Here is a 22,633-nt window from a genome sequence, read left to right on the forward strand (position 1 = left end):
AAAAGCTTAAGTTAATGACAAGCATCCAAACGGGGGTGGGGACAATGATTTCAGTCGCTTTTACTATAGCTTAGTTGTTGTCACAGGCTTGTTTAAATATGTCAGAAACACCTTGTTGGTGAGATAGATCAGAAGTGACTGGTTCAAACTCTCAGGCAGTCTAAATAACGTATTATAACCACTCTTTACAACCATGGTAAACAGAAAAGTACCTCAGAAATTCAAACCCTGAGGTGGCTGAGCTACAACAGTAAAAGGTCACATTGGGATCCACTGCAGCCAGCCAAGAACAGGAAGCCACAGTGGTACAGACTCACCCAAAAATAGATCTGGACACACAATTATTCATGAAAAATGTATTATACCCTTGACCTTGGAGGTAGATGCTAGATGGTCATTTAAGAAAAAAATGTCAAGCAAACAATTTTTGTTAAAAAGGTGGGAGGGGGTGATTGTTGCTGAAGATGAGTTAGTGTTAAGACAAATGGTTAAAAGCATGGCTCATTATTTAAAAGTTACAAAGTCTACACCAATAATGGAATCATCCATATATTTTTTGAACTCTTGGACTATGTGTGAAATACAACATCTTTCTTCCAAAACCTATTAGAATGAATGTAGCCTCACCTAAGTGTCAGTATCCGCATTTGGCTTCATTATTCAGGGATATCAGTGATTTCCTAACAGGTCTCGTTTCTTGGTGTGTTTGTGTTGCTGCTCTCTAACCAGACTCAATACGAAAAGCTGGGTTGTGATAAAGGGCACCTCATAATTGCTACATGTTTTGGGTTGTTGTAGGGTTTTTTTCTCTTTCTTGATTCCTTTGTTCTCTGCTCCTTTCATCATAATGCTGCTCATTACCACCTTTTCCAATTTCAACACCTTAAGATCTGAGAACCCGTGTGCAGAAGAAGAGCACGCTTCTTTATGAAGTTTCTTACCTACTGATGACCGGGAAATGTTTTCGTAATTTGAGCTATGATGCAGATGAAAAAAATCTTTTGTGTCTATATTTAGTTGCCTTTATGCGAACATTCTACATTTAGGTACAACAGATAAAGTGGGGTTGGTGAGGTGACTCTTTAGAGCTGCTATAATGTAAGTGATACATATGCAGCTATTAGGGTATGCTGATATTGGAAAATATTCAACCTCTCTTCCGTGAAAGGCTGATGTGCTGTAGACATCCTTCATGTATATAGCCTATTCATTTATGTCCTCTGTGATGGACATTAGTTTTTGATCTATATCTTTTGAATCATTTGAGCTACCCTCAATAAAGCTGTGCTCAATAGAGGACATCCTGGCCTTTCCAATGCTATCTCATATGTTTGGGTGGGATGAGGGGAACTTTGTTTTTATGCTAAGCAAAATGGAGACTGCAGCAAACCGTGCCTGTCAGGAAAAAAGAAAAGGTAAGTCACATATTGTTAAGATATCATTTTTTACCTATTATAATCATATATTTTCTTGTTAATGAACATGTCAGGAATTATAATTTGGGGTCAGAGTTCAGTTAAACTTTTTGTCAGGAAAAATATTAGCCCTTTTATGAATGTCAACTGTTATGGACATGAGAACGATTTAATGGGGTTGACAAACAACTGAAAAGAGAAGAGAGGGGAGCATCAGTGACGGTAGTCAGGAGATGTCCCAAGTTGGCCATCACAAAATGGTATGACAACAAGCCTGTGCTGATGGCTTCTACTGCACATGGAAAAGATCCTGAAGAGACTGTATAATGATAAGTAATTATAATTACACTCTATGGCCAAAGGTATGAGGACACCTGAATATCAATTGACCCTAAAAAGTAGAAGCACCTAATCATGTAGAATGTCTTTGTATGATGCAGAATTTAATTTCCATCACTGGCCCAAACCTGGTCCAACATGATGATGCAATCATTCTCACAGGAATATACCAAGAACAAACAAATTAGCACCAGAACTGTAAGCAAATTATTACAAACATTTCATGTGTTTCATCATGGAATTTTACCGAAAAAAGAAGACTGTAAGTTGTTATATTCATATCATTCAATTTTAAGAGAAAAAACAAGTAGAACAAGGTGAGGCAAGATTAATATCCCCTTTCAGATTTAGTTCCCAGTTATAATAAGCTTCACTCTTCATACATTCTGGAGCATGTCTGTGGGGATTTGTGATCATTCAGCAACAAGAGCATTAGTGAGATCAGACACTGATGTTGGGTAAGGAGGTCTGGGTTCAAGTTGGTGTTTCAGTTCATCCCAAAGATGTTTGAGGTCAGGGCTCTGTGCAGGACACTCAAGGTCTTCTACATCAACCTTGACACAACACGTCATTATGAAGCTCACTTTGTGCACAGAAGCATTGTTATGCTGGAACTGTTTTGGTTTTAGTTCCACTGAACAAATTAACAAAATTAATTTGTTCAGTGGAACAATTAACAAAAACACTTAAAATGTTAAATACTGTAAATAGCCAAAAAAAATGAACCTTGAGTTCTTGACCATGAATTTGTAGGTAGTATCTTTGTAGAACAAACTGGAGGAAGCTACTGAAGAAAAAAAAAAAAGATTTTGCAAGCCATCTACATTCAATAACTTGTTATTGAGATAACAAGAATCTCTGCTTTGATCAATTTCAAAACCTAATCAGTCCATTTGCTTCTTAAAGTGATAAATCTCTGTGAGTTCTATATACATTCAACCACTTGTTCTTAAGATAACGTGAATTTCTGATGGACAGACCGACAATCGGAAAACCACTCAGAAGCAGATGTGTAATCATATACAAGACATTTTGTTCACTGCTGGTACATACCCATAGTATGCCAAAATGGAGTAATCAGAAAATAATGGCTTTGCTCTGCCTTCCCTCTGTCTGTAATTTTTTGATATCAGAACGTTTTGTTTGCTCTGAATGGAAAGCTCACTTCAAACTCCATTTTATGTCCATTTAACATGACCTAGCATAGTTTAAATACAAAACAGCACTTATTCAAATCATGGACCACAAAATTTGCATAATTTCTCCATCTGTTGAATTAGATCAATATTTGTGCAAGAAGAAGTTTTAGAGTTATCAGGATATACTGTAGATGAAACAGCTTTCTTGGCAAGTAGCCAAGCCTATATGTGATTGGTGTGTGGAATAAAAATCATATCAGCTTGCTATGGTAGACTCAAGGATATAGAAAAGGGTGAGTCTATGCACAAAAAAATCTCAAAATTTAAGAGCATTTATATGTATACCCATCATTTATTTCCAATACCTGTAGATCCTGCTGCATGGCTGAATATCAGTCACTTGGTTAGACAGCACATTGACTAAGCCTCAATATGTCAATGCTGTAATACCCTGCAACCCTTCCTCTGCCATACCTGGTTCTCAGACTTGGATAAACAGTGGAAAGAAAAGTGGAGTACGATAAGAAAAAGTGTTCTTTCTTAAACAATCAAATGTTCTGCAGTCTTGCTCAAAAAGAAAAAGAGAAAAAAAATGGGGAAAACATTAAATATTAGCATATTGAAGTGGGTCAAAACACAGTACCATCACTTTTCCCTTTTCCCATAATTTTTCTTTAAGGAAAAAACTCCTGCTACACAGCTTTACCCATGCCTAACCACCATATCATGAACTATCTATATCTATAATGTCACCTATGTTATCCCATATGGTATTTAGAGCTTCAAAATGACTTTTTAATGTTTTCCCGGTGCTTTGGGATTTCCTCAGGGTATTCTGGTTTCTGCCTCCAGTCCAAAGACATATTTTAGGTTGATTATTATTACTATTGCCCATAGCGTGTGAATGAGTGTGTGTGTGTGTGTGTGTGCGCAGTGGGTTGTTGTGGGAAAGGCTCCAGATTCCCCATCACTCTGCGTAGGATAAATGGTACTGTCATGTTATTGTTCTGTTACCAATAGTGTTCACCTGTTTCTCTTGCCTACCTTGGCATGCCTTTGTCTATGATTCGTTGAATAATTTGTGCATAACTAAGCCTTAATTTTTTAGTTCATGCTCCTTGTTGTCTCTTTATTTGACATCCAGACCTCAGTTTCATGGGTGTTGATTTCACACACAAGAATTATACAAAACTGGCTAGATATTTGCCCTTACTCACTGGCCTCTCATCCCTGTCATCGGTTTTAAAATTGAGACTGAAAATTGGTTTTAAGTTGAAATCAAATTCTCTGTATCTATTTTCTTTGTGCAATACACTGTAATGCAACCTGAGCTGAACCCTTGTATCTAAATGACCATATAATGGCCATTGCATGATGCGTCCATTACCAGCAAGTGATGAGTAGATTATTAAGTGATGTATGAACATACGCATCACATCATAAGAGCTTGATTTCTATTTCCACTAGGGTTTCATTATAAACAGATGTTATCGTCTAAAATTTAGACGGAATTTAATTTGGTCCGTGTTCCGCTTTAGTGCTGTGAAATTCAATGCTGCTAACTGAATTACGTGGAATGGCTAGAAGAAATGAGCCTGTAGTCAGGCAGAGTAATCTTTTCATTTAAGCACTAATGCTGCAATAATAGCAGATGGCTAAGCACTAGCACTTTCAAAACATATCTGGACAATGATGTTCTACATATCATTTTGTCATTAGCAGAGAGAGAGAGAGAGAGAGAGAGAGAGAGAAAGCTTCAGATTCAGGTCCCTCCAAAAGTATTGGGATGGCAAGACTTTATGTTATACAGTGCAGACATTTGAGTTTGTGATCAAAAGATTACTACGACACAACACAACAGAATTTCAATTTTCATTTACTGATATTTACATCGAGATGTTTTAAACAATGTTTTTGTTCATTGGAGAAACAGAAAAACAAAACATGCCTGACCCCTGAAGCACATCACACCCAGAAACAGAATCAGAATCAGAATCAGAATATAAGGTTTTGACCTGTTTGAATACTGTAGCACATTTTAAAAATTGTAATTGTAATTTTTGTAAGCCATTATTAGAAAAAAAAATCTTCACATAAAACCATTAATCAGTGATGGAGCTTCAACAAGAAACTCTAGACATCATCATTTTTACTTTATTTCATTATTATAATTAGATTCAATATATTTCAACATATCCCATTGTTTTGGTTTAACTATCCCTTATTTATTACTGCTTATATCATGTCTCATTATTTCAGCTTGAATAACCTCGTATTTTGAGACAGTATCTCATTTTAATGTAATAACTCTTTATACTGGAATGGCTCATTATTACAACTTAATCACTCATTATTCTGACACATTATTTCATTACTACAGCTTAATAGCTTATTAATTTGACACATTATCTCATTCTTTCAGCTTAATAGCTTATTATTTTGACACATTATCTCATTCTTTCAGCTTAATAACTTATTATTTTGACACATTATCTCATTCTTTTAGCTTAATATCCGATAATCTAATCACAATCTCAACTTGTTTTGATATTATGTCATTATTCAATCTTAACAACATGTTACTTTAACGCATTATCTCATTTTTCAGCATCACCGCTGTTAACTTGGCACATCTCTTTATTATAGCTTAATAACCTGTTATTTGGTTTTATTTTAACTTAACAATTAATTCCTTTGACACATTATCTCATTATTTCAACTTTATAACTTAAATCATTATTTCAAAATATCATCTAGTTAATTTGGCTTAATGACTTTATTTCAACATATCTTTTATTTTGACTTAATACCTTTTTTTCAACGTGGGGCTGAGGCTCATTATTTTGTCTCAAAAACTTGACATTTCTACTTGTCTGAGTATTAAGAGATATAGCCTTCACATCTAATATCATGACCAGCTGTCACTGACATTACTCAACCACAGAAAAGCACAGTGCTCGCCCACTAGGCATATGTTAGGGCCCGCCAAGGTGTTTTTGCTATTATCCCAAATTCTGGTAGACATTTAATCAAAGTCTAAATTAATAATCCATTCATGCCTGTGCTTGCTACTGCACCGGCTCTATACCAGCAGATGGTAATTCCTGGATGCAGGCTATTCACGTGTTCCTGTTTTTTGGCCCGGTTTAACACGGCAGCATGCGTGCAGTGGGGACTCAGGGATCCGCCAATCACGGCAGGGATACTGGCCTGCCTGGAACAGATAAGCTTTCACCCTACTCCTGAGACAACAGAGGAGGCTTTGTGGCCCTGGGATAAGCATCAGATTGACTGAAAAGGAAAATGAAAAGTGCGCTTCCAGCCATATTAATGCCGCGAGAGCCCTCGGTCCGTCCTGCCTGCCTGCCGATTAAGACGTTAGAAAAGACCTCTGTCTTCTCAAACTCATCATGTCTGAGATCTGATTTGCTCTGGTACATTGTTAGCATATATCATCCTTTGCTATTTGTGAAAAATATCAGCCACAACCCTCATAAGTCTGTCCCTCTGGATATATTCTCCAGAGAGGCGGTCCGAGGATCTGCAGCTGAGCTCAAGCAAGCAAGTCCGCTGAATGCTAATGGCATGTTCACTGCTGTCTGGAGCTTGTGTCAGTCTGAATTAGCCTCATTTTGGTCCATAAGCTACATAACATCCTAGAAGGCACACAGGCATTCTGGGCCTCTTGATACATTAGTTTCATAAATCTGCATCTTTGCCAGGCTTTAGAATAATCTCAGAAATAGTCCTTATGAAAATTCTAGCAAAGAAAAATGTAATATATGCATATATTATCAATCCCATGTGTTTTGTGCATGGCTAACAGTTTTCACTTGCTTGTGAATATGCTAGAAGATCGAGCATATGTGAACGAGTATAGAAGTGTTGCTGGCCATATGGGCAGGGATACACACTAGGGAATATATTTCTGAATTTTCTGAAAGAATAATTCGCTATCAGAAGATAAACTAGCAGTTGCAGCCATGAGGATCCGAATTGCAACAAGCAAATGTTTGTTTATGGTCAAAAGGCCCTTTAGTAACTAAAATAATAACATAATAATAGTAATATTAGTAACAGAAACAGATACAACAGATACTCGGTTGAATTAATTACTAGAAAGACCTGTTCATCTATATAAGACTGAATGAAATGGCTAAATTTCAAAGCACAAGTGTGTTGTGTAATCTGTTGACTTGGCTACACAACTAGCTACACTGCTAACTGGCTAGGTGGGTTGTTCTGTCTGTTAGTAAATCCTGTCAGAAACATTTGTCATATTATTTTGTCAAGTATTTTTGTTCTCTGGGCTAATAAACATCATACAACTATTCAAATGACAGAAACTTTCTATTTTTATCCACGTTATGTCAAGTCAACTAAATCTCAGCAAATCCTCTCCCTCAGGATGATATGTAGCTAAGTAACTAGCTTTCAGCACCTAATCCATACATACGGATTTTCATATGTAGAACAGATCATAGTGTGTGCTCAGGATATTTTATACACCCGGCTGGGAATAAACGATTTCTCAGCAGGTGAAGAGACAACACCTTGGGCTCAGTAAGTGAAATGCACAGGATTAGCACTCAATCTGCACCACCATGACACTATTCACTGTCAAACTGATGCTTCTTCCTTCTTCTCACTCTCCAGATAAAAGGAAAAGTACAAGTGGAAGTATTAAGCAATTCTGGTAATGTGTGCATATGTGTATCATAAAGGTTATACTAGATCCTGAAGGAATGAATGGTGTGTGTGTGTGTGTGTGTGTGTGTGTAATATAGGAAGTACTTTGCTACTGAATTAATAGAAGATCATGGAAGACATGCAAACAGGAAATATACTAATTAAAGTAATCACACTAGGGTTTACTTCAGGGGTAGAGTGTGTGTGTGCGCGTGTGCATGCATGCCTGTGTGTGTGTGTGATATAGGAAGTACTTTGCTACTGAATTAATGGAAAATCATGGAAGACATGCAAACAGGAAATATACTAATTAAAGTAATCACACTAGGGTTTTTTCAGGGATGGTGTGTGTGTGTGTGTGTGTGTTTCAGTCAGACAGCAGAGAAATCCTCTCCCAGCTCTATATTGATTACAGATATCTCTCAGCAAATAGGCTAAGTAGGTAACGAAGCAAAGCATCTGAAGAAAAAAAAAACGCATCAAAAGGCAAGAGGGAAAAGAAATCCAAAAGAGGCAAGAAAACATGGGAGCTAATTTGGCACAAAGCCCCTGGCTTTTTTACACACTTCTTGACCTTTTCTTTGAGGGTATCCTAGCTACTATGCTGACGTGCAAACAGGCACTGACCACATACACTGACAAGGGAGGTTAAATAAAAATAAGACACTGCTTCCCATCGAAATAAGTCCTGCTGGGAGGAAAACACACACACTTACACACTTTTATTTTAAATCCTACCTGCTATTTGAAACTGTGAGCCTTCTTTTTCAATCATTCTTTCAACATTGCATTCAAGTTTAAAAAAAAAAAACATCTGTAATTTGCAAGTGTACAAAATGTGGGCAACTAACATCATAAGGACACTGAAATGCAATGATTTACTCAAATTAAATTTGATCTATGTAACACTTTTATCAACCAAATATAGAACATCAGAATAAAAAGTTTCATGAAAAGTTCATGATTTCATGTTTCTTCTTTTTTTAAGCACATATTCTGTTGTGAATTTCATTTGCACACCAATTGTGGCTACTACTGCATTTAATACACTACATAGTCTCTCTCTCTCTCTCTCTCTCTCTCTCTCTCGCTCTCTCTCGCTCCCTGCCTGATGCCCTACTTCTGGATGGACTTCTCATCACTTGGAATCCATTCACTGCTGCGGATGGCTCCACATGGACAGTCTAAAGATAAACAAAATTATTGAATGAAACTAGAATGAATTTCCTGATTATATAATTGCACCTTTTGACCATATGGTACATGAGAAGGGAAATTATTTTATAATCACATTATCCGGTGTCACCAGATGAGGATGGGTTCCTTTTTGTGTCTGGTTCCTCTCAAGGTTTTTTTCTCATATTGTCTCAGGGAGTTTTCTTTGCCACAGTCACCTCTGTCTTGTTCATTATTGGATACATTTATAACTGAATAAATGCAAATCCTGAATTTAGATCTTTCTGTAAAGCTGCTTTGTGACAATTTCCATTGTTAAAAGTGCTACAGAAATCAAATCGAATTGAACTGATTAACTTTTACCAGTTAAAAGCAGTATGGCAGACAAAAGCTAAACTGAATTATTATTACATAGTGAAGCAATAATTTAGATTTAAATAGTAAACACCCCCAAGGATACTTCTAAATGAATTTTTTGGGTTGTTATATAACATAAAAAGTGATCTTGCTTTATTCAATCAGCTTGCTACGCTTTATGGAGATATGCTTTTAGGTCCCATGGTGCCTTCATCCCTGTGTTACCATCTGGTGCTCCCTTTTAGTTATGCAGTCACAGTTCGACCTGCCAGAGTCCCTGCTTGCACTATGACACAATTTATACCCTTTAAAACCACTGTAGCATAACAGCAAAGCAAGGCAACATTTTGTATAGCACAGTTCACAATGAACTGATACAAATGCTTCACAGCAATAAAGCAATAAGACATCCATCTTCTGTACCACTTATCCTACACAGGGTCAGATCCTGGAGCCAATCCCAGAGAACTAGAGGCACAAGCCAGGGGACACCCTGGACAGGGTGCCAACTCATCATAGAGCACAATCGCAGACCCATTCACACAATAAGGGCAAGAGATGTCTACAATGCATGTCTTTTCACTGGTGGAGGGACCTGGAATACTCAGAGGAAACTCATGAAGCATGGGTAAAAACGTGCAAACTCAGCACACACAGAACAGAGGCACAGATCAAACCCCCAACCCTGGAAGTGCAAGTAAAATGTCCTAACCATTAAATCACTGTGATTTTTTGGAAGACCAGTATAGAGATGAAATATATACTATATGCAGACTTATAGCAATAGCTTTGACATACCTACTGAAAATAAGATCTGAATCTATGCAGGCATCAAGGTTTCTTTACTCTTTAACACTCTGGAGGTGAGCTACGTATCAATCTCAAGATGTTCTTCCCTGCTGGCAAATATGATTTGTTAAAAAAAAAAATGTTGCCTCCGGTAGTGTATTTGCTCTATATACGGCAATTTGATTAGGCCATAGTCATTTGCAACAGAGACAGGTAGATCTGTGTATCATCTGTGTAACTACAGTAAAAGATTTTGTTGTCTTGTAAAAATGTACCTTAATAGGAGCATAAAATTAGTGAACAATAGGGGCTCAAGAAGCGAGGCCTGAGGGATTCTATAGAACATAGCATTGGGGAGCTACAGATTGATAAATTTCAAGAGTGGCAAAAGCCAATGCCCAGAGTCTAGTCTATTTAAAAGTACTCTAGGTTTTGGAGTGTCTAATGCTGCACATAGATCTAGTAATAACAAACAATACCAAGACAACTAAAGGTCATTTAGGACTTCCTAAATTTAGGACTTCCTAAATGAGCAGACTGAAAAAGATAAGGATCATAATAGTAATTTGTAATTATAGGAATCTATTAGTTGGTTTATAAATATATGTAATTTGGAAGGAAGTTTTGAGATAGGTTTGTAGTTTTTTTAGGATAGGTATAATGATTGCTGATTGCTGAATACTCTCCCCCATCAAGAACGACATCCCATAGATTCTGTCATCCCCATCCAAGCTGTCAACCTGCAATATCCAGAGGAATGGGAAGCATTCTCAGGGCAATCCTTTTGTAAAGCAGCTTAAGCATTTTTTCAACTGAACAAACTTAGAAGCAGATGTGCTTGGCAAAGAAAGGAAAGGACAAGATCAGCAAGAACTGAGAAAGCATGAAGCATGCACAAAGCAATAGGATATCCTCCTTCATTCTGCTGACACCTAATCACATTTTCATATGGATTCTATTTCATGCCTAATAAACGTCTTTAATGCCATGCCAGAACAAAATGACCAGATGGAGACATGAAGCTCCCTGGAATTAATAGATAGCTGTAATGAAAATTGGAGGTGCATTAAAATGAAAATGGGATCCTTCATATAAATTTTCAAGGTCTTTATTATTGCTTAGTGAACTGGAACATGAATGCAGGCTCTGAAAATACAGAGCAATGATGGTTGATTCCAGAGAGCTGTTCAGGAATTAATCAAACTTTTTCTTTCTCTTTTTTTTTTTGAAGGACTAGAGGACAAGTTTTGCCCTAGAACCCTAAGCTTAAAAAAATTCAAATTGCATCAGTCAGTAATGAATCAGTATTGTCAGATTTGCATAGAGGTTAGAATTATATTGCGAACGTTACTCTGAATCCCGTGACAAAACCAACAGTAGAAGGATCACAGTGTCTCATGTTTTCAGGTACATGAACTGACAAACCATCCCACCTCAATCACTCAGAAGGCTGGGTGAAGTTTGCAGTGTGAAGAGCCAACAGCAGGGCAATAAAGGCGGGACAAAGAAAGCAAGGCTTGGACTGTATGATATTAAAATTCACTCACAGAAAGGAACAAGGAACAGGTGAACACAATCGGATAACAAACCACTGACAAGATGGGTTGGAGACACGACTGAAACAGAAACCAAAACTAACAAAAGCACGAAGGGGTTACTGAATCTTCTGGCTAAATATTCATACATGGAAGACCTATGTAAAGCTATCATTACCCTGGATGCATGACAAAGCCCCTTGGCAGGAGGCACGATGACCGTTGTTGGCAGGGTGAAAAACAACATGCCTCTCTGTAACCTGAATGCACATTAATACAAAAGTTGAAAGCAGCCTTCAGCAGATAATGTGTTAACTGTATGCTACTCTACCCCAGACTGTGTGTGTGTGTGTGTGTGTGTGTGTGTGTGTGCGCGATCAATAGCCACCTGTAGTCTTTTTATAGCACTTTTAGGCAGGGTGTGACTCGGTGTCGAATGCAGTGATTATATTTCCAGCTCCCTGATGGCTCTGTGGTGTTAATGTTTGTGAGAAGTCAATGTGGCAAGAAATGAGTCACATCCCATGTAGGCTGAACCTGCAATTGCGTGTAACAACTCTTAGATCTATAGTGGCCATATTTATACATGATGTCTTCATTAAGATTATCTGCATTCCCTGCTTTTGCTTGTTAGGAGCCTAGGAGCCTGAGGCTATGGGTTTCTCGATTCCATGTGAAAACGGATTGATTTTTTTCACAGAAATCAATGGTGAACTTTTTAAACATTTATGTAGAAGACGGCCTGGTCAGAAGGTGTTGGGTAATGTATTATGGCAGCTCTGATAAATATGAGTAATGTCACAGGTATGTATGTATGGCAGATGCTCCACAATGATCTGACAAAAAGTGGATTAAAAAAAATGTTATAATTTATTACTTTTTTTGTAAAGAGAATGCACGATGCAAGTGATTACTAAAGAAATAACCTGTCTCAAAGACATTTCACAACATTTTACTATAATTTTTTCACAACTATAATTGGATAAAAGTATGATGTATTATTCATTAATAAATGAATATTGTATCATTGGTCAATTGCTGTGGCATTAATAAACACTGTTATTAGTAAATAATCGCTAACGCTGCTTTGTGTCACACCAAAGCAACACCCTATCCTTAAACATTTTCCTATAACAAGACAACATAAAATAATTGATTAACTGGATATTTATCTGTCCAGTAAAATGGTATGGATTTTCTGATGATCTGCATTCCAGTCACTTTCTAATTAAAAGTTTAGAGGTGATATCTTTCTTGAATCTTCAGAAAAACAATTTCAAGTTTCTCTCTCAGCCATAATAACAATAATAAGTTATTTGCTTCTTTACTAATGTGATGCCACAGACTTTGTATGTTTAGGTGATTTATGAAATGGTGGGCTTTACTGTAGCTACATTCTGAAACATTTTGGACAACCAGAATCACTTTTTAAGAGCAATTCAGTATTGTAACGCCTTCATTCCCAATCCCCATCCAGGCCTTGCCTACCAATTTAAAGTTGTACCAGAAAACCAGCATTGATGAAGCAGATAATCAAAAAGAAATTGCAGGAAAACTTCAATCTGAAAACATTCTATAAATATCTTTATACTGAATTATCTGTGTTCTACAGTAGCTCAGTGCAATGCAGCTACAGTATATAAAACACAGTTATGGCAGAGACTAGGCTAGTTAGCAATTTATGAGAGACTAAAGTGCTGCTGCATTTTGCTATTGATGAAGCGTGGGCTAAATCTCACGACAACACTGTGGCTAATGCAGGAAAATGTTAAAAAACTGTTAAAAATAAACATTAATGACTGGTGGTCCAGTAACAGGATCCTCTGCTTTCACTACCACGGCCTGGGTTTGATTCCTGGGCAGTGAGCCATGGAGGGGTTAACTCTCTGTGCTGGTCCCAAGCCTGGAGGGTTGTGTCAGGAAGGGCATCCGGCGTAAAACCTGTGCTAAATTAATTATATTTGGATTGGATGATCCACTGTGGCAACCCTGAACAGGCAGCAGCCGAAGGAAAACAACAAAATAAAGTTGTATATGTAAGTATACTTTGTATATTTGGACTTCCATTACTTGAAACCTAAACTAGCCTTGCACTCCTTTACCTTTATGGCAAGGGGAAAATTGTGTCCATTTGATTTTTCACCAAGGCGACCTTTTAAGGACAAAAACAACTCCAAGGAGCCTTGTGCAGAGCCACTCAAGCATTTGCAAGATGTATGTTAACTGCAGGTGACGGTGACAGAACCTCTGTTATTGCAATACGGAATCCAAACTCTACCTGTTCATCATTGTTCCATTTGCTTTTTGCACTTTGCCAGCAGTAATATAGATAATCAGGCTTTTTCTTTCATCCTCTGCCCATCTCCTGGAGAGACAACGGCAACATGCTCAGCAACGTTAATGCCACGGTAACTGCAGATTAGTGCCTTGGGCATTTTAATTGGATGGGAGGCCTGATTTATTTCAGAAAAGTAAGAATTAAAGTGAGAGAAGAAAAGAAAAGAGAGATTCATCCTTTTGGTGTTGCCTTGACATGTCTGTGATTTTACCCCGGATTCCTTATGATGAATTTTAAATTCATGAAATTATTCCGACTTCTTACAAAAAGAGAACCTCTAGAGAACTTTAAACAACAGCAAAACAGACCCTTTCATTCACGAGTCTATGAGTCCTTCAAATAAAACTCAAATTACAAATTCCACAGTCAAGAGCCAAGTGCAACAGAGTGCTGAAGTAGATGAGATTTAAAACAAAAAAAATGATGATGAACTATATCACAGCAATATCACATGACATCCTGTTTTGATTTCTCTTTGCCCCCAGGAGAATATGTATCTTAGATTATTGAAATCATCTATTCCTTGCAAATGTGTATTTATTTCTAGGTTATTTTGCCATTACAGGATTTCTGTATTGCTTTACAGTCTTCCATCGCAAGCGGAAATGATCCTTTTATGAGATTACATTCCCACCCGAGGAACAGCAGCTGACTTAACGAAATGATATCGACTATGCTATGCTTTCGTTCCTATTTTTTTTAAGTCCAGAGGTGAGCCAAGCCGGTCGGTGCCTATGTGTCTGTAAAGCCGCTCACATGGACTTCTTTAATCCAGAAGCAAGCAGAGATATTGACTGACACAGGAAGCCATCCTTCCTCCCGTGTCTGACATCAGCTTTGTTTGTCTTTCTCCATATGCCACTCGTTCTAAAGGTACAATACGTAAGTAAGAAGGATGAGGCAAAGGTCACTCTTGGAGTATTAGACAGGTCGCATTCTCGTCACTACCGCTAGCCTAGCAACAGCATGTATCTCTAAGAATACATCCATCTGGTTACTAGGTGTAAATTTTTGAAGCTGATGATAAAACGCACAAATCCTCCAGGATCCTGATGCAGCCAGCTTAACTTTAAGAACGTAATTATCAGCAGAGAAAATTGATAAATGGAAAGGGAATGAAATGAGTTTGAGGCTAAACGTCTTTTCCACCAAGACATTAACAGTCAAACACCAAGCCAGAGGCTATCATTAGAAAGTCAGCGCACACTTTTTCTTCCATCACACTAGGCAATTTAAAGTGTGAAGCTTTACACCACAGCCTTAGCTGTCAGCAGAACGGAGCATTTAATCAGCCTAGGGGATGTACTCTTTTGCTTTACTTTCTTGTTTACTTTCTTAGGTTGATGGCCAGACTTCTGTGTGTATTCACCGGCCACTTTAATAGGAACACATGTACACCATTCTTTCGATTCTATAATCAGCCAAAAAAAAAAAAAAACAATAATTAAACCAATCATAACGTTAGCTCTGAAGGAATAAAACATGACAGGGAAAATAATCGACGACAGGATGGTGTCATGGGACCCAACTTGTGTTAGAAGTGTGTTACTGCTACCACCTCAAAGTTATTTTAAGTTGTTTACGTTGTTTTACAATGACAGGACATGCTGAAGTGTTGTATTCCTCCTATACTTATTAATAAACGTTATCTTGTCAATTTTTATTCCACGCAACATTCTGAGAGACAAATTAGTTCCCTGTTAGACAGAGTATGTATGAGATTGTTGAGATTTTTTACACCCATAGCTTAGGTGGAGCTTCTACTATTCAAGTCCATGAGAATGAGTAGTTGCTAGAGATATGATAAGAATGATCGGAATAAGTGAATATTTATGAAAACTTTATGAAATCCTCACACATTGTGAGTAGCTGGACCACCAGAGGCTTTGTGTCTGCAAAATTACGCTTGCTTTTACACCACCTCATGATTTTTCTTTTTTTTTTTTTGAAAAATATGTTTTTCACAGTTCATCTGAAACAAAGAGAGTCATCCACCCGATCTCCTTATTTTTCTAACTCACTTATCAATTCTTATCAATTCAAAAACACATTTACATGCACTTTAAGTAATCCGATAATGGGAACTCTCCAGATCTTCGTGAATCATTCGGTAATTGTATTTATAAAAACATGGCCTTACTTCACATCTCACATCAATAAATCTAACAATGCAATGAAGCTTTACGACCATATGATTTTTTCTTTTTTTTTACTGGTTGCACATAATGTTGTCATTTTTCAAGTTGCTGAAACTATTGCTGAAAAAAGATCTTTTGTAATCTTTTTGTTAGAAAAATAGAAAAACAACAAGAAATTTGTTTACATTGTAGTAGTTTGATATTTGACTAAATGAACAACCTGCTAAACTCCCGAAACCACATTTTGATAATATCATTTGTTTTTATTTAGTTTAGGATAAAACCTCATAAAACTCATTAAATATCTTTTACACGAAAAACCTGGCTAAAAACACAACATGCAACAATTAAAAATATTCGTGTGGATGTGAAAACATGAAAGGTTTCCTGAAACAGCAGCTCTGACAGTTAGACATTTCTAGACATTTAGACATTTCTAAAGGTAACAACTCATTCCCAGCAAATCTAGGTTTAAAAACAAAAGGAATACACATTTATTTACTCATTTATTATCAGCACTGCAATAGACTTCACACTTCTTGGTAAAATGACAAGCTTATTAACTTTAAGAGAGATGGGGAAAAAAGGGAGAAAAGAAATGTTTAATGCTGCTAGTGTATAGCATAAGTGATAACAGGAACTAGTTTTGCAGATGTTCCAAAACACTAGAAATAGATAATTAGTACTATGGGTCATTTGGTAATAAATTTAAAATGTAATTGCTGGCTAATTGCTGTGGTATAAAATTAAAAAAAAAAAGTTCCTTACATATTAAACTTACATATTAACATGGGTGCAAAAAAAAAAAAACTAGAGCAGATATAATTGGGCTAAAATCTGCACACTGCCACACTCTGAGAGCTCATCCGTGTTGGTTAATTTCACCCTACGCTGCATATTTCCACTTAATTTCCACCAAGCACTCTATTTTAATAAACCTTCCTATTCACCTCGGCGACTCCCCGAGGTGCTTGTTTTTTTTCCTCCGACAGCTTCCTCATGATTTTTTTTTCCGTTTATTTCTTCTCACGAGGATTTCTCACTGCATGAATGAAAACAAGCACTTCTTCTTGCCTTACCTGATCCCAGGGACAAATGATACCGCCGAAAAACATGAAAAGGTATCCCATGGCGACCAGGCAGGCCCAAATGACCATGGCGAAGAGACGGAGGAGCTTCTTAAAGACTGACTCGATGCAGACCAGGACGAAGATGCTGAGGAAGATGGCCAGCGCCGTGGGAACGGTGATCACAAAGGCGACATGAGCCTCAATGTCCTGCCAAGAAAAAAAGAAATAGATCAGAAACAAGCATAGCTGAATAAAAGAAAACAGACTACCAAGTGCTCTCCAGAATTATTAGCACCCTTCGTGTAAATGAGCACAATTATTTTATATGAAGTGTATAACACTTGAACATGCTGGGAAATTGTTTAGCTTTACTTAAGCTCTGGTTTCAGAATTAATGGCACCCTGAGAGAGACCTGTAAAAAGGTTGGATACACTCGTAAATGGATTTTGAGAGACTGAGACAGAACACAGCAGTTGATTTTGTATCGAGTGGCAAAGGCAATCAGGTTTCAGGCTGAAATCTAGTAAATCTACACACAGCAGCCTAGCCAACAGCAACAAAACACCTCAGTGAGCTACAATGTTTATACAGTGGGTGCCTTTTCTTATGAGCAGTCCCTTTTGGTCAGCAAACATGCTCACCAGTTTCTGTAGCTTTGTTAAGTTCAGGTACTACGTTTACATTTTTGGCAGACGCTCTTATCCAGAATGATTTATAGAAGCTTTCAAGACTTCATCAATGAATACATCCTGATACTGGTTCAGTAGGTCAGAGAGTAAAAATACCATCAGTCTAAAAACTAAGTGCTAATTTAAGTACTTTACGGAGAAATAGGTCGTTTGAAGACTTAGCCGTTCAGACATCTAAGGGAAGTTCGCTCCACCACCTAGGTCACAACAATCAGAACAGACAAGAGTATTAATGTGTTCCTTGTACCCTGAGAGATGATTAGACCAGGCAAGCAGTAGTAGAGAAATGTTTTGTTTCACACATTTTGTGAGACGTTCTCAGTAAGAGTTTCTGTCTTTGCAATGATACCAACACCTCATCTTTATTTAAAAATAGAATAAAACATAAATCAGTTTGACTTGTTGCTAGAGTGGTAATGTTGTGTACCTTTAACCGGGATATAGCAGGATATAGATACCATAATTACCTTTTAGATTAAAGCTTTAAAGGTACACCAATCTTGGTAAAACAAACATAATAAAGATACAACTGGCTCACATATGAAGGTGCTACCCCTGTGAAAAGACACAGTACATGTGTGTTTATTCAAGATACACTAAACCAGGAACATATATATGAAATATGAATAATTCTCTATGATGTTTATTTCACACGCAATCATTCTTAATCATGAAGGATGCCAATAAACCTTGAGAGCACTCCATATAAAATGCCATCCTTTATTAGCTTCCTTTATTAGTTTCAGTTCTAACTATATTCCAGACGGTTAAACAAACTGGTGTACAAAAGAGTCTGAACGACTTAATAATGAAATGACATCTCAGTAGTCTGTATATTAAACACCCAACATGTCGAAAGGGTCTCTCAGGATTGTGCAGGTTATTACAGCCAACAGTCATCTGGAAAATACAACTTTATTATAAAGCAGCTAACCACTGGATAGATATCGCTGTCAATAATTATAATACCTAGACATTTTCTACTAAATGGAATCAATAAGTCAGTTGCATACGAGGCAACATATCCACGGCTGGAGGGGTGGATGGTAAGATGCTGTGACTGTAATAGGATTGGAAATTGCATAAATACTCCTCATGGTGCAACCCACGAGAATCCGAGCCACTGTTGGCAGCTTAATATTTCTTAGCTGTGCTATTCAAAGTGACAAACTATCCAAAGGATTCCAGCTAAAATAACTCTTGGCAGTGGAAGAAGATTTCTGGACCTTGCTGAACAAAAGGTTTTTTCTCAGCATGTTGTCACGACTGGGAAATTGTATCACTGTCATGACATTATTGGGGAACTGGGGAATATGCCAGTGTGGAATTCATGACTACGCAATGAAAGATACACAATGTAATCAAAATGAATGTAATTTTTGCTTACACATGATGTATACTGTCTGCCCATTGTTCATTCTTTTCTGTTGTTCTCTCATTTTAGCTCTGAGCATTATCTATAAGCTCAGTATAAAAACCGACAGTTTTCAACTTCTTTTTAGACTAATCTTTGACCGGCTTTGTGATTCTTTAGTCATCCTGCTTCTGGTGAAACCGCAGTGTTTTGTTCATCCAGAAAGATTTACAACACCATCAGGCCATAATTAGAGAGCAATCTATTAATAGCCTGTTAATATATTAAAAAATGATTTGTTCATGGAATAGCATACACACTGTCTAATCACATGGCGCAAGTTGTACAGGGGAAAAAAACGAAACATTGGAGTGATATTATTTTATCCATAATACACATTGTTGTTATTCTATTGTAGAGTTATTCCTATTGTGGAGTACTTTATTAATTTAGGAAATTTGGTGTCACAATAGACACAACACAAGAGCAAGGAGGACAAAGACATTAAACAATGCATAAAAGACCACAAATAAAAGAAAAAATAAAATTATACATATACATAACCCTCCACATTATATACTATGACTGTAATGACTGATTTCTGTACAGGTCAGCTGCAGTGGTAGGCAGTAACAAAGTAAATGTAATTTGTTACTGTACTTATGTATCTTTTTCCAGTATCTGTACTTTACTAACGTATAAAACATTTTGAGAATTTTTACTTTCATTCCACTACATATTGAAGTAACATCTCTTACTTTCTACTCCGCTACATTATCCCCCATTTCTCATTACTGGAATCAAAAAGCACAGTAAACAAACTGAGCTACAGCATGCGCATTATTTTTGTGTTTGAGGTTCTAACCTTCTGTATGCGTGACTAGAAGTTGGTTGTGACATAAAAATTGTTATGACCAGAGATTGTTTGACCAGAGATAGAGACAGAACTGCCATGGAGGCTAGATGGCAGGACTCAAGGCTGAGACTCAGGGCTATCTGGATCAGGCAATGATCAGGCATTGTAATGTAGACAGTGACTGACAATGTTTTCCTTTCCTTAATCCTATTTTGTGTTTATTCCTGATTATAAATACTCAATGTAAAAAATGATCAGGGCCCTTCCTCTTCGAGATTTCTTGGAAAGCATTGGGTCCTGTTGCACAGCAGTACAAATAAATTGTGAACCTTTTACTCTTGCCTGTTCCTACCAGTGTGCTATTTTCTGCTATCTTTTTGGTTTCATTAAATGCAGCGTTTCGGTAGAGCAGTAAAGTTGTAGTGTCACAGGCTGAAATACTGAAACCTACGATGGAAGAAAAACCTGACCCCATCCTGCCACCCACACACCCATGACTTGACCTGCAGGATTTATTTCAAGTTGTAGAACAGAAGAAAGTCTTTCATATTCAGATACCTGCTCTGCCTCAGTAACATACAATTTCTTCTTAGAAGAATTCAACATATTTGATACCTCATATTCGATAAAACATGTAGAGGTGAGCACATCCTGTGATGATCATAATGGCGATTTTCTTTAATATTAAATCTAATGTTAGCTCGCAACAATGAAGGATTATTGTGTATGTGAATAAATCTGTCATTATCTTAATGATTTTGTGCATGGCTAGTTATGCTTTAGTTAGCTAAGTAAGTAATCAGTACCTCTTGAGCAGCAGTCTATATTAACATTACTGATGTTATACAGCAACCCAATAACCCATAAGGTCAACTTTTATTGTTGATATTTGACCAGTCACCAAGTAACATTTCTATTTCATTGGGTTTTTTTAAATGGAAGGCTTAAGTAAGTTTATTCTTAATATAAAGAATAAGATTAGTGCACAAATACTGTAATTGCCCATCACACATCAACGCATTAGTTAACTCAATACTGAAATACTGACTGTGCTGAATTTCAACTTTTTTTCTTCTGAGTCTGTTGAAGTGAATCTGCTTAGATTCTTGCTTGTCATCTGATTCATCAAACTGATTCCCAGAACACAGGAGTGTCCAGCACACATTAGGTATTCTGTATGAGTTCCCAAGTCAGACTGTCCTGCTGTAGTACTTACTATTTTACTATTTACAGACCCTTTACAATCTACAGGCCCTGTCTTTATATAAGGGTCATTTTATAAGGGTGTATTCTCCATGCGCAAACATCTGTGTGGTAAAGTGTTTTATTAATTTTGTTACTGTCTTAGGAATAATATAAATCTTAACAGAAAAACCTAATTGTTCTCAAGTCCTGCTATTTTACAGCCCCATGTTCCCCTTGTGGTCTTTGATTTAGAATAATGTTAACTGACATCTGAATCGTGATCATTTCTCAGAACTTGTATTAACAGGCATGTGTGAGTACAGTGACAGATTAAGTACATTTGTATACAAGTAGCTACTTTTGTACTTTAACTCAAGCAGAAATTTCTATTTTTACTGGAGTAACATTTTAACTAGGGTATCTGTACTTTCACTTAAGTACAGGAGATGTGTACTTGTATGAAATATATTACAGATTGGCAGGTTTAAAAACTGTGTGTATCAAAATGTACAGTAGTAAGTAAAAGTAAGTTTCAGTGCATGTATAAGTATATGCAGTGACACTATGAACAAATTCATTGTTCAATAAGCAGTGTAGCTAAAATATTTGATCTGCTATCTCACAAAAACAGGATTATTATTAATATTCAATAAATAACTTGTATATAACAGCTCTGGGGTTTTTATATCCCAGGTTTTTAAATATGAACACATTACTTCTAAAAAATTAACATTTCTATAGTAACATCACACATGGCAGGATCACTGTATATAATCGTAGACTAATAATAATAACGTTTAAAAAATAAATACATGCAGTCTGATGGGATTAAGATTTTCTTGAGATGTTTATGGAACGTTTATAGAAGGAGTCTCCAGTGTCAGTGATTTGTTTAAATGTTATTGAGCTTCCTGGCATGGGAGAAACTTCCAGCCACTAGGGTTTGAGCTTTCTAATTGAGAGATTTCAGGAAACGACGTGCCCTGGGTGTTCCATGACATATTTTGAATAATTGGTAATAGTTTCAAATCATGTTTTATTCATTAATTTTGCTGTAGTATAAGTGGAACAGCACAATTTATTCTACAAAAATAATACACTTTTTTTTTTTACAGGTGTGCCATTCTGTATTTATTGATGGATGTTACAAAGTCAAAAGTGGTATTAAGATGAAGAAATGACAGTATAAAAATAAGCTTAACTTCCATACTCTTGTATTTGGACTGAATTGACTGATTTTTGTGCCACATGACAGAGATCTGAATGCAAATGAACATTTGTTTAGCCTTAGGTCTAATACGGAAATGTCACGAGACCTTTAGCATGTGACAGCTTTGACAGAACATCACAAGTGACATTAATAGCGAATAAACTGAATTAGATCACTTTCAAAGTCTGCGTTATTTTGTCTTCTGGAGATTCTTCATGACAATTAATGACAGGGTTTTCCGCTAAATTTTTAAGTTGTTTTTAAATATGAGATCTTTTTCAATATCATTTCTCCTAGTCAGCTAGTCATCATTGAGGTCTCCAGCTAAGGCAAAAAAAAAAAAACTGGTCCTT

The 22,633-nt window shown here is 36.8% G+C and overlaps 1 protein-coding gene across 1 annotated transcript in view; it reads right to left on the reverse strand.

Moving 5' to 3' along the window:
- Window positions 1–22,633, reverse strand: part of adcy2a (adenylate cyclase 2a) — a 138,496-nt gene that overhangs the window by 108,726 nt on the left and 7,137 nt on the right. The window contains exon 2 of the mRNA XM_058398988.1: window positions 16,995–17,192. Coding sequence (XP_058254971.1) covers window positions 16,995–17,192 — 198 coding nt within the window. The remainder of the gene's footprint in view (window positions 1–16,994; window positions 17,193–22,633) is intronic.

The sequence above is a fragment of the Hemibagrus wyckioides genome, linkage group LG01, assembly GCF_019097595.1.
Source record: "Hemibagrus wyckioides isolate EC202008001 linkage group LG01, SWU_Hwy_1.0, whole genome shotgun sequence".
NCBI lineage: Eukaryota > Metazoa > Chordata > Actinopteri > Siluriformes > Bagridae > Hemibagrus > Hemibagrus wyckioides.